General features: G+C 54.6%; 1 protein-coding gene across 4 annotated transcripts; it reads right to left on the bottom strand.

Moving 5' to 3' along the window:
- Positions 1–3656: 3656 nt before the first annotated feature.
- GGA1 (golgi-associated, gamma adaptin ear containing, ARF binding protein 1) lies at positions 3657–11998 on the bottom strand. 4 transcript variants are annotated; one of them, XM_010017406.1, is made up of 17 exons: positions 11916–11998; positions 11530–11605; positions 10845–10943; positions 9487–9610; positions 8914–9014; positions 7928–8008; positions 7377–7514; positions 7162–7243; positions 6661–6768; positions 6213–6368; positions 5377–5441; positions 5065–5235; positions 4848–4947; positions 4668–4763; positions 4280–4449; positions 3940–4050; positions 3657–3767 (listed from the first exon to the last, which is right to left on the bottom strand). In XM_010017406.1, exons 3-17 carry the CDS (start codon positions 10926–10928, stop codon positions 3657–3659), a joined length of 1698 nt encoding a protein of 565 aa, XP_010015708.1. In that variant the 5' UTR covers positions 10929–10943; positions 11530–11605; positions 11916–11998. The 4 variants fall into 4 exon arrangements, with proteins under 4 accessions (XP_010015708.1, XP_010015707.1, XP_010015704.1 ...); XM_010017405.1 differs by having other exon boundaries at positions 4848–4951; positions 5057–5235; XM_010017402.1 differs by having other exon boundaries at positions 4668–4951; positions 5057–5235.
- Positions 11999–12152: the final 154 nt, after the last annotated feature.

Raw genomic sequence — 12152 nt, forward strand, 5'->3', positions numbered from 1 at the left:
CTTGAGGGCTGGAAGGGAACCACGAGAGCTGCTCCACTCAGCTGTACCCGCTCAGCAGCCTTTGGCAACGCTTGGCATCAGACGCTGGTGGCCCCTCAGCTCCCCAGAGCTGCTCTCCTCTTGCTTTTCCCTGAGGACCTCTCCTTCCTTCGTTCGCCCTGTTTCTGTTGCTCCGGCTTGCCCCCTCCCTCGTCCCTCCCAGGGGATGCCCTGCCTGCTTTCTCTTCCCCTCTCTTGGACTCCCTTCTCTCGCTCCCTCTCTTCTTCTGAGCTTCCTTCCTGCTCCGTCTGCCCCTGCACCACAGAGCAGGTGAGAGCAGCTCAGGGCTCCTGCTCCACTCTGTGTTCCTGTCACCACCCCGCAAGTATAAATAACTTCAGCCCAGCCTTAAAGGGGAAATATTATTACAGCAAACACGTAACAAGGCAGGACAAGCACATGCCGCTGCCAAGCCCGAGCAAGGGCCCACGCTCTGTTTCTTGCTCTCTGTCTCAACTCGGCTGCTGTTTTTCCCGCTCTTGCCTTGCCCACTGTCAGCCTGTGTCCATGCCAGCTGGCTGTGCATTGGACATGGGGGGTCCGATGTACACCCTGGCCTCCCGGGTGCATGGCACATGGGGTGTCCGATGTACACCCTGCCCTACCGGGTCACCCAAACTCTGCCCCATGGGCACCTCTCAATGCTCATGGGTACAGCTCTACCCTGCGATGTACCCCTTGTCATGCCAAATGCAGGAGGACGAGCAGCAAAGCCACTCCTGCAGCCCCTTCTGCACCCCCCACGCCACTTCCCACCACCAAAGCTCTCTAGAGCAACCACAGAGCTGTTACCCTGTGCCCTGGGGAGGCCCCTTCCTCCGTGTTCTCCCACTGCTGGCAGAGCTCCTTGGGGCTGAGCACAGAGCAGCAGCACCCGCATGCAGTCACACAGGAACCACAAACTCCCCGTTCCCAGGCTCGGGTGCTGCCCGCTCTTTGCAGAGCTGCTCCAGGGCTCAGCTGCTCTGTGTTAGTTTAGAAGCATCCCCTTCACACCAGCACCACCTCCTTTGTTCCTGGCTCTGAGAGATATAAACCTCACCTTGTTTCTGGGTACCTGCAGCTGGGACTTTCCTCCATCTGCAGTTTGCTGTCAGCTGGATTTATGGTGGCAAAGGAATGAGCACACACGGGAAGTGGTCAGCTTGTGGGCAGAGACAAGCAGCAAAGGAAGAAGAGGTGGAAGGGCCACTCCACCTGTGCCCCAAAGCCTAAAGGATTACAACTAGGGGGCTGCCTGGCTCTGCTCCATGGTGGGGGGCAAAGTCTTCAGTAAGTGCATAGCAAAGCAGTGCTGGCAGCTGGGATGGGGCAAGGGAGCACCCCTTTCCCTGCCTGAAACATCAGGTTGCTCTAAACCTGTGGCTCAAGCATGCTGATGCCCCAGCCATGAGCCCTGGGGGTGCTCCCAACAGGCAGTGTGGTCACTGAAGGGCTTCAAGGCTAAGAGGGGTTCAAAGCATCTCCTGCAGAGCTGCAGAAAAGCCCCCCCACACACACACCCTTGGTGGCTACATCAGGTGATGGCCAAGCTCTGGTCTCCTTCCTCCCATGCAGAGAGCTGCTCCCAACCCCAGGCTGCTGCTTGTCAGAGCAGATCCCCCTCTTTCCCCCCCTGCAATAAAACTGCCCTGGGCAAGAGGAGGAAGTGGCGGTACAGGCAGTGGTGAAGCTGCAAACAGTCGTGTGGGGCACAGGAGTGAGCTGAACCTGTGCCCCCCATGGGGTGCAGGGCACTGACCCCTGCCCACCACCCCTCCCTAGGGGTGCAGTGACTCTGCTCTCAAACGGGAATTGAGAGCAGCTGGGGGACTTCCACCAAGCCCTCTCCCTAGTCATGAGAGTGGGGAAACCATAGTGGCAAGGCCTCAGGTGACTGGGGGATGACTTAAGGATTGCAGGATGCGAGCTGGAAACAACCCCTCACAGGGTATAAACAGCTCCTCCGGAGTTAAGGAAGGTGAGGGGAAGAGGCAATCCTTTGGTGAAAAGGCAGGGACAGGGTCAGGAAAGAACTATTTATTTCCCATAAATACAGCAGACTGTTCGCGCCGGGCGTTTTGTTTTCAATGTTTGTTTTCTTCCATTTACAGAATTTTGCACCCAAAATATATACATGTCTGTTCAACCAAACAAGATCTGCAAAGAAAAACCCCATACAAAACCCTGAAAAGAGACCAGAAAGGGAAGTAAGACACAGCAGAACCCCAGCATAGAGACCTTGCTTCCCCCTCTCCTCTACCACTTGCTGCACCCAGCTCCAGCACCTCACCTTTGCTGCCCCCCAAGCCAAGTGCGCAAGGCACCCCACTCACCTCCGTCTCGCCCAGGCCTCCTTCTCCCTCTGACAAGCCTATACAGGGCACAGCTTATTCCTACTTCTAAGATCAGGCCCTTTTAAAACCAATTTAGGGATGCGAAGCAGCTCCTGCAGTCACAAGTCCCATGGGGATGTGCCACCCGCCGGTCCCCTCCGTGCCTGCAGATCCCCGCTCTAGTGTCGCAGTGATCAGGCGGCTGTGGCGGGCCCCGTCCCGGCGCAGGGAGCCAGGCAAAGGTGCGCAAGGCACAGCTGAACCCCCCCGGAGCAGAGCTCAGTGATGGCCCCTGGTGATGGGCAGCCCTCCCGCCTCCCCATGACTCCCAGTCCATCACCACCTCCACTGCAAGAAGACACTGGAGAGCTGAGAAAGCCCCCCTGCCCCATCAAGCTCTCCAGCCCAGCCAGGAGGGAGGAAGACTATGTGCTGCCTTCCTCTCTCTGACAGTAGGCTCCATGGAGACTCACACCCTAATCCTCCTCTCTTGGGGCTGGCATGCAGGACAAAGTCTGGCAGCAGACCCCAAGGCTTGCTATAGATAAAGCACAGGGGGAGGGTGTGGGCTTCCTTGCTATGGGGGTTTAGTGCCCAGGTGAAGAGGATGGGAAGGCACAGAGCAAGCTCTGCCCAGCCCCTGGGGTCCCAGCTCCCACTAATAGTTCCGTAATCAGCTGGAAGGACGGAGATATGGGGAGATGACTGCCCCTGACCCCCAAAGCAAGGGCAGCTACCTGCTCTCCTGTGCTGGAGACACCTAGTCTCCATCCAGCCTCATTCCACAGCAGCTCCAGTGGGATCCCATCAGACAGGGAACCACCAAGGCCCAGCTCCAAGGAGGGGGGCAAGGGGGACAAGCACCACAGAGCACAAAGCAGCTGAAGGGCTGGGAAGCGCAGAGGGGACAGACAAGGAAAAGGATCTTCCTTTGCTAGGCCTTGCCCCAGGCTGAGGCTGTTAAAGCTCCCCTTCCTTGTTCCCCACTGCCCCTAGAGGGGGAAAGCAGGATTAGAAGAGAAGCTGGACAGGCTGGGGAGTGTCGCCCTTGAAGAGCAGGGAAGGCAACTGTTCACACACACGAAGGTCTCAACTCCACTCCTCATCTTGTGGGGTGAACATCTCCTGGTATCTCTGCTCTCCTCCTCGGGGCATGCTCCCTCTGGCCCTCGCCCAGCCATCTGGAGAATAGAGCGTGAGCAGCAGCCCCCCTCCCGCCCTCCCCATCGCCTCGGGCTGCTCCAGCCCCTCAGGGCTGGCTTCCCAAGGACTCTGCAGTGTAGTGCCTCCAACGTGCAGCCCTAGAGGTTTCCCCAGGACTCAGGTGGGGGGAACTGGTCCACGTCCCCCATTTCGTTGTAGGTTTGCTCTCCCATGGTGAAGGTCAGCTTGTACCGTAGCCTCACTTTCTCCTAGAGATGGGGGAGAAAGAATAAGCAGTCAGAAGGGGGTATAAGAAAAGCATGAGGCACAAACCCTGCAGGTCTTTTGCAAGCTGAGGAGAGCAAACAGTGACAGGGTAGGCAGGCTTTGCCCAGGAAGCAAGACCAGCCTCTGCTCATGCCCCAGCGACAGTGCTGTTACCTTCTGTGGGTTAGCGAGCAGCAGGACTTGTGTGATGGCACTGGGGTGGACAATGGGGTTGAACGCTGGCAGCTCTGTGCCCGAGGGAGGCTGCAGCTTCACCTTCATCACCTATGGAGAGAGAAGAGCATCCCACATTCCCAAAAGGGACTTGGCAGCCAGAGGTCAAAGAGTAGAGTATAGTCAAAGAGAAGAGTATTGTGCTGGTTCCTGCTAATCTGAAGGCAACACAACTCACTCTCAGCACCACAGAGCTCTCTCCACCCACCCTGCCCTTCCTGCAGAAGCAGGATCGCACTTCGGCCAGGCCTGGGGACCTCAGCCCCAGCAGTTGCCTTACCTTGGGGACAGCAGACTGAAAGACAATGTTGCGGATGGGCTGTGGGGCCGTGCTAAGCATTGAAATCACCACCACAAGCACATCGGGCCTCTCAGGCAGGGCATCCTTAGCAAAGTGGAAGAGGACACGGAATCCGTGCTGATCATACACTGTCACAGGGAGGATGCTGCCTGTGGGAAAGGCAGGGACAGGCAGCAGTCAGCCACGAGGGAAACGGCCCTGCAGCAACCTTTGCCTGTCACCCAAACTCCATACAAGCAACAGAGACACGATTCCTCCTCAACCTCCACAAAATCCAACCGGCAAGAAGTTTCCCCACACTCTTCCCTTCCACGTGCACATGGTTTGTTCCTCCCAAGCTTGCCCCCCCTCTTCCTCCCTGGCTCACTGGGTTTGATTGACTCCAGAGGCACAATGATGTTGGCCAGCGAGATCTCCTGGGGCTGCACGGTGGCAGGAGGCCGTGGTGGGACTGCAGAACTTCCTGCTGGTGCGGCAGCAGCTTTTGGGAGCGTAGCAGGGGCAGGCAGCTCCGAGGTCAGGGGCAGCGTGGGGTTAGGGGAAACACTCTGGAGCACAGGCAGAGTGCTGGGATTGTGGGCTGTGGTGCCAGAGTTGCTCCTGTTCTGGAGATCCCTCAGGGTGAGCCGAGGGGGTGGCTGCTGCTTCTCCCTGTACGGAGAGAGCAAGATGTGGAATAGGGCACTAAAGTGGCATCTCCAGCACCCCAGAAACAGACATGATGGGGAGACGAGAGACTGCACTACCCCTGCTTACCATCGCACTTGTTGAGACTCTGGAGGCAAAGACTGTTGCAGCAGAGTCTTGCCCAGGAGGTCCAGGTCATCCAGGCCACTGGTGGAAGGAGAAGGTTTGGGGGAGGATGCGCCAGCATCTGCTTTGACTGGTGGTGTTGTTGTGATTGGGGTGATATTGAGCTCATTGCTATCCGATGACTGTAAAAAGAGTGCACAGGAGACCCCCCAAGCAGGGTTGCACATCAGCACCAGCCATCAGATGTGGGACATTTTCCTACCTACTGCATCTGTCATTTTCACCACCCTCCCCTCCTTCTGCCCTGGCTCCCAACATGTTACCTGGAAGCTGTTCCAGCCACTGGTGTCACCAGCCTGGGCAGGATGCGGTGCTGGGTCATTTAGGCCTGCCAGGGATAAAAGCAAACATGATGCTCAGTTACCAACAGGGTAAGAGCATTAAATATGGTCTGAATGAGACCCAGAAGTAGCAGGGCAGAGCCACCAATGTGGTCTCCATCTCTGGCCCCTGTCTTTGCGTGGGGGAGAGCCAGGAGGGTGACAGTGTTTCTTGTGCCCAGAGATCCTCAGTTTCAATCCAGTTCTCACCGCAGTTGGCAGAGAAGTGAATACTAGTGTGCTGACAAGCCCAACTGACCACACTGTCTACTTCATGCTGTTGTACTCAAAGCACCTATCTTTAGGAAATAGATGCTTTGCTGGGAAAAGAAGGACTAGAGCCTCCCGAGACTGGCACCTCACAAGAATTCCATGTGAACAGTTCTAGAAGTCCCATGCATCTGCTGTCAGCTCGTGATTTCAACTGCAAGGAGTAAACCCGAGGAGCTTGGGGGGATCCACCCTAGTGATCCCATCTGGGGATGGCCATTGCATCACTCTTGATTTACCTGCTGGGTCAGTTCTCCCAGAGCAAATCAGAGGGCACATCCCTGCAGGCTCTCTGACTAACCAGGAAAAGACCATGGGGGACTGAAGTTTGGAATCATAGCAGGGTCTTTCCCTCCTTCTCCTTCATACTAAGGACACTTCTTGGGTCTTGCATTATTAATCTCTCCCAGAACTCTCCCTTAGTCATGTTCCTGCCACAAGAAGAACCATCCATGCAGACTGTCCAGAATCAAGGAGAGAATAAAGAATTTTTGCTCTGGATTTCTCACCTAAAGACATGAGTTCATCATCCAGCAAGGAGACAGAGCCACCTTGGTCAGGCATGGGGACTGCTGAGACACCTGATAGGGTGGGCAAGGCTGGGTAGGAAGGGCCTGTTGCGGGAAGATCCAGGCCTGACAGATCCAGAAGCGCTGAGGTGCTGCCTGCAAAGAAGGAACAAGCTGAGAGACAAACCTTATCCAGTGCACTTAGGCCAGTTCTTCACCCCTGGGAAAGGAAACTCCCCTTCTGCTCTCCCTTTCAATTCCCTCTCTTCGCGGATCAGTCATCTCTACAAGCCCCACTCAGACTTCATTTCCTCATCTCACCAGCTCCACTCAGACCTCCTGCAGGTTTCACCTTTCCACTTCTCTCTATCATCTCTTACACTGCAGGAAACCAGCAGTGGGGTTCCTCTGCTTGACTTTCCTGTCCCCATTCCCCAAGTCTCCTCACCTCGAAGGGGACCAGCCACTGTCTCCCCATTGATCTCTTCTCCCCGTACCAGCTGCTTATAGAGATTGATCACCTGTGTCAGATTGTCATTGGCTTGCAGGATCTCCGCTGAAATGGAATAGGTGGGAAGTAAGTTTGAAAATTGTGACAAAACAGAGTGACTTTAATACTCCAGCTCTGTCTATTCCTTCAAAGCAAGGCCCAAGGAACTGATACAGCCCACTGCAGACAGCATTTTCACAGTTGCTTTTGCACAGGGTACATTGACACAGCAGGACAAGCTCAAGCATCATTCCTACAGTGAAGTGGAGGAAGTCTGTATCACTGCTGATTGCTGCCACATGCTCGCATTAGTGCCAAGCCACAGACTAACCTACAGTGAGCAGCCACCCCAGACAGACTGGCAGCTGCTGACAGATGCCATGGGCAGCCCAAGCACAGGCTCCCTAGAAGAAGATGGAGCAAGAAAGGGACAGAGTAAGAAAGGCCAGATATGCTTACCCAGGGCTTCGTCATTGTCTTCTGTGTCACTGGCGAGCCGGAAAAGCATGGGCCTCATGCGCTCACAGCGCTGATACAGCTCCTGGGGGAGAGGACACAGGGGTGCTGAGATGAGCAGCAGGATGCTCAGCTTGGGGTGCAAAACAGGTGGGAGGAACTTTGGGGGATACAGGTCACCTAAGCCCAGGGACAATGCTGGGATGGCCTTTCCTCACCTTCATTAGGTCCTCATTGCTTTCTGTTGTCTCCCCCTTGCTGTAGTTTGTCACCATCTCTGTCAGCAGCTTCACATTGTTGTTCACCTCCTCAATGGCGTTCACCCTCTTCGAGATCTTCTCCATGCGCTTCTGATCCTAGAGGGGAAGCGCATAGGGAAGGATGTCCTTGCTCTTGTCTGCAACTTGGAAAGGAGGAAGGCTGGGCCAGCCAACATACCAACTCCCTGGACTAAGGCACAGCAACGCTACCCTCAAAACAGCTCCCACTCCAGATCATCTCTGGGCCAGCACCTGCCATTGCCAAACAGGGATGGAATTGCCACAGATCTAGCGCTGCAGTGGGCCTTGTGCCACAGAAAGCACCCAGAGCCATTCCTCCAAGCAGCCAAAGGATGGCAAAAATCACACATGGACTCTTTAGCAGCTGCTGCAAAATTTGGGGCAGGACCTCTGTGCATCTGCATGAGGACAGAGAGCTACTGCCCCCTTATTGTCAATCATTGCCATGCAGACCACGACTCCCCAGCTCCCCTTTTCCCCAGCCGCACCTCCTGAACCATTTCCTTGATGAGCTTGTTGGCAGCCCGGAGGTCCTCAGGATGGGAACTTTTCAGGAGACGAGCCAGTATCTGCCAAAGAGAAGGTACCTCTGAGCCTAAGTTGAGAAGTGGCAGCCAAGGGCACTCTTGAAACACTTAAAGCCAGTTACCCCTGCCCTAAATCTGTATCTATCAGAGGGAGCTGACATTGCCAGCCCTTTGAAAGCCCAGCCACAAGAGCTTGTGGGCTGTCAGAGACCAGGGACAGAGCAATACAACTTCTCTTCCTCTTCCTGTTGTGGCTCTGGTCTTTCCCTGAAGATTCCCTGCATTTCAAACCTGCTCCTGGCTTCTGCCTGCCCATCATGCACCATGGAGACCCTGGAGCACAGCAGCACTAGTACTGAGGAAGAAAGAAAGCCTGCGTATGTGCCCTGCAGCAAACTGGCATCACACCTCTGCTGCAGAACTACACTCAGAGGAGCCCGATTCTTGCTTAAATGTATCAGCACTGATAATGCAGAGGCTTGTCTGAGTGGTGACACAATTCTGATGGAAAAGCAATATAGGATGGGTCCAGGAGGGGCTAAGTAGTTGGGCAATAAGCAGATTGCAGTGCTGGGGGTGGGGAAGAGATAACAGCAGCAGCATCTGGGGCTGGGATTTAAACCTCATGGCCAGATAGCTCAGAAGCCTGCAGAGCACACAGCAGCAAACCTCCCAGAACCAGCTGGGCTAATGTCAGCGCTTCACCCTTTGCACCATCCTCCAGCTAAGGGCTCCAAAGGTCAAACTGAGCCACATGCCCTACCTCTGGCTGTTTCCTTTGTCATGATTTTGGAGTGGGGCCTCAGCATTCCTGTGATGCATTTTCTGAAGGACAGCATGTGGAGCAGGAGCCTCGACTCTTTCTGGATCTCCACCTCAGTGGGACAGGAGATGCTGGGGCAGGGAAGATGGTGCCTGCTGACCTTCTCCTTGTACAGAGGCCTTACCTTGGATTTCTCTTCATCATCAAAGATGATGTTCTTGGGCCGAGGTGGAGGGGGTGGAAAAGGAGCATCATCAGGCAGTTTTGGGTCGCACTTCACAATCCCTGCAGTAGACACCAATGGAAGGAGGTTAGAAGGACTCACCCACTGGGGGATGGCACTGCCACTTAGGTCTTTTCTTCCCTAACAGCCCACCAAACCCAGCTGGGACTGAGGCTGAGAGGGTTTGCTCCTGCTACTCATGATCCTGGGTTGTCTTTTCATGGAAGAACTGCCACATAAATATCCTCTTAGAAAAACCCAGCATCAACTGCAAAAGCATGCACAGCCCTTCAGCTCCTGACCTCCTCAGTGCCCCATCCCCTGTAGAAGCAAGCAGATGTCCCTTCTGACCCATCAAGCAACACAGGCCACCAGCAACTCCCTCTGCCCAGCTAGTAGCCTCAAGGCACCCAGCTCTTTCACCTGGCCCTGGTGCTGAGCCAGACTGAGGGATGTGCTGGGTGTAGGCACAGGAGACTGGTTTAGATTCTGTCCAAACCATCCTTCCACCTTCCCCAGACCACTGCCTCTCACCTTGTTTCTTGAGCATCTGGTAGGCTTCTGAGATCTTCACCTCGTGAGGCAGCCCCAATGTCCAGCTGTACATAAGCTCCAGGATTTTTGACTTCACTTTTTCTGATGTCCGGCTGCCAAGATACTAAGAGGAAGAGAGAAGAGGTGGCTTGAAGCTGATCTGAGCCGTTGCGAGCCTGGTCTGTTCCTCTCCTCCCCACCCCCAGGAGAAGTGAGACCGTTTCCCAATGGCACAAGAAGGAGGAAAGAGGAAGCAAGCAGGAAAGCTCACGAGACCCTTGCAACGTGTCCTATGCTGTGCTTGGTTTCCACCACAGGAAACACAAGAGGTGGGAGCCCCTCAGTGACATGCAGGGACAAGTGGGAAGACTCAGGCAAGGTCTCTGTCACCCTGTGAAGCAAAGGATACCGCTAACAGAAGCTGCTCATCAAGGAAGTCCTTCAGGAACAAAGGGATAGCAGGGCTGGGAGGGCAAGGACTGTGGTTAATGGTCCCTGGAGCAGGGCCCAGCCCACTTTCCAGCACAATTGTGTGGCACCTTTTAGAGCTTGGTAAGCCCCAGATGACCAGCACCAAGCTGTGAGATGTCCAAACATCACAGCTCTCCCCTTGCCTTGCACTCATCCTTCACACTTCTCCTGCGAGTCTCCTGGAGGCACTGGTGCTAGAAACACTGCATGTGTCACCAGGGGCCAGTGGCTTAAGGTAGAAGACATTCTCTAGGGTGCCTAGCAAGAGGACTTTAGGATGCTGCCGTCACTGTCCCTGGCTATTCATCATCACAAGCTGTGACTGGCAGATGAAGGTTTTCCTTAGTCATATTTCGTCTGCATTCCCTTAACTCTACTTTTGCTGGTCTTAACTGTCTTGACTGAATAGGAGAGCATGCACGGCTTGTTCTGCTGCAGGAACAGCAGCATCAGCACAGGAGCAGGTAATGACTTGGGCCTTCAGATGGACTTGCCACAGCACCACTGACCAAGCCTGGGCTTGCCCTCTCAGTGTCTCAACCAGGCTGGGATGCCCCAGAGAGACATGGTCACGATGTCAAAGCTGAGGGATGTTTCTGAGCACAACAGAGATGCAGTGAAGGTGACTCCAGGCACGCACATAAACCCAGCAGTCTCACAAGCACTGGTTGCATCACATCTAACTGGCCCTCAGCTTCCTGCATCAAGAATCAGCCTGGTGCACATTGAAAGCTCACCTTCCCACCAGAAAATTCACCAGGAACAAGGACTAAACTTCCTATGAGCAGTGTCCTGTTTCCCCCTTCTCTGCTCAGCCACTTCTTCCCACAGCCCTCCTGCCACCAGGCTCCAGTCCCCTCCATCCAGCACAATGCCCCGAGACCCACCTTGGGTGACACCACTTTGATGAGCTCATTGAGGAAGCGGAACTTGCCCACCTCATCGTGGAAACGTTTGCCACAGCTCTTCATGCAGGACTCCAGCACCTGGGGAGAGGGGCTGGGTGAGCCTCAGCATGGGGTCAGCAGCAGCTTCAGGAGCCAGATCCCCTCCGCACCAGGCAAGGGGGCTGTGGCTATCCTCACAGCAGAGGACACCCCTTTTCCCTCCCAGGTGGCCAAGCACCCTCACAAAGGGAAGCAGGATTTTCCTCCTTGGGGTCAGTCTTTGCAGAGGTAGCTCAATAGCCCACGGAAGGGGATACTGTTAAGAGAGCTCACAAACACTGCTGGGGTTTCACACTGTGGATCCATAAGAGAATTAAGAATCATAGAATTATTTAAGTTGGAAAAGATCATAGAGTCCAATTGTTAATACTTCCAAGTCCACCACAACAAAAAGCTTTCTATCAACTTCAACAGGCTCTGATCCTTCCTAGGAATAAGACCTTTTTTACCAAGTCATCCCTCCAGCCTTGTGGAACCATCTTCAGCCCTTCTCCCACCCAACAGCCCAGGTGCTACAGGGTTTTCTCAGAGGGAATTCAAAGCTTCCTGTGTCCCTCCAGTCAAACTGGAGCAACCTCACACGCTGGCCCTCCATCCAGTTCTACCAGCCTGCAGATGCCCTTACCGTGAGGGCCTGGATAGCTTCCCATTCCTGTGGAGACTGGATCTTGTGGGCAAGAAGTCTGGTAGCAAGTGGAGGACTGGAAGGAGTGAGGGGAAAAAAAAAAAAAAAGACTAGCTGGTTACTGATGGAAACCTGGTGCCTGTGTTTCTATCAGAGAATACAGGGTAGAAAAGCATGTTGCAAGTTTAAGGCACTGATATGGCATCAAGACACCTCAAAACCCTGGGGGAACCTTCTGTTAGTGGACCAGGACCCACCGCCCAACCCTGCTCTGATGGGTTTTCTGCCTATTCAGCTCTCAGAACAACCACACTGAATTTTACCACGTGGAATCACGACCCAGGCCTGTCACCCAGAGCACCCTGTGGAAAGGACGCAGCACTTACCCCTCTAGCTCCTTATTGAGCTGCTCACAGAAAGCATTGATACCATCCCAGTCCAGGTCCTTGTTCAGGGGGTTTGTCGCCTTGTCTAAGGGTGGGAGAAGGGAATGGTGAGAAACATCTCCCCGTGGGGAAGCGAGGGCCAACACTGCTCCTGTTCTCTCCCTTCCAACTCCAGTGGAAGGCGGCATGGAAGGAAGAACATACTCATGCCCATCGCACCTTCCGATGTCACGAACT

This window comes from Nestor notabilis, unplaced genomic scaffold (genome assembly GCF_000696875.1).
Source record: "Nestor notabilis isolate BGI_N333 unplaced genomic scaffold, ASM69687v1 scaffold22306, whole genome shotgun sequence".
In the NCBI taxonomy this organism is placed as follows: domain Eukaryota; kingdom Metazoa; phylum Chordata; class Aves; order Psittaciformes; family Psittacidae; genus Nestor; species Nestor notabilis.

Coding starts and splice junctions, on each gene's coding strand:
- GGA1 (XM_010017402.1), bottom strand. CDS start 10,928: ATGAAGAGCTGTGGCAAACGTTTCCACGATGAGGTGGGCAAGTTCCGC. Junction 9,015..9,486: donor CCAGATGCTCAAGAAACAAG/GTGAGAGGCAGT, acceptor TGTCTACTGCAG/GGATTGTGAAGTGCGACCCA. Junction 4,051..4,279: donor TTCAGTCTGCTGTCCCCAAG/GTAAGGCAACTG, acceptor CTCTCTCCATAG/GTGATGAAGGTGAAGCTGCA.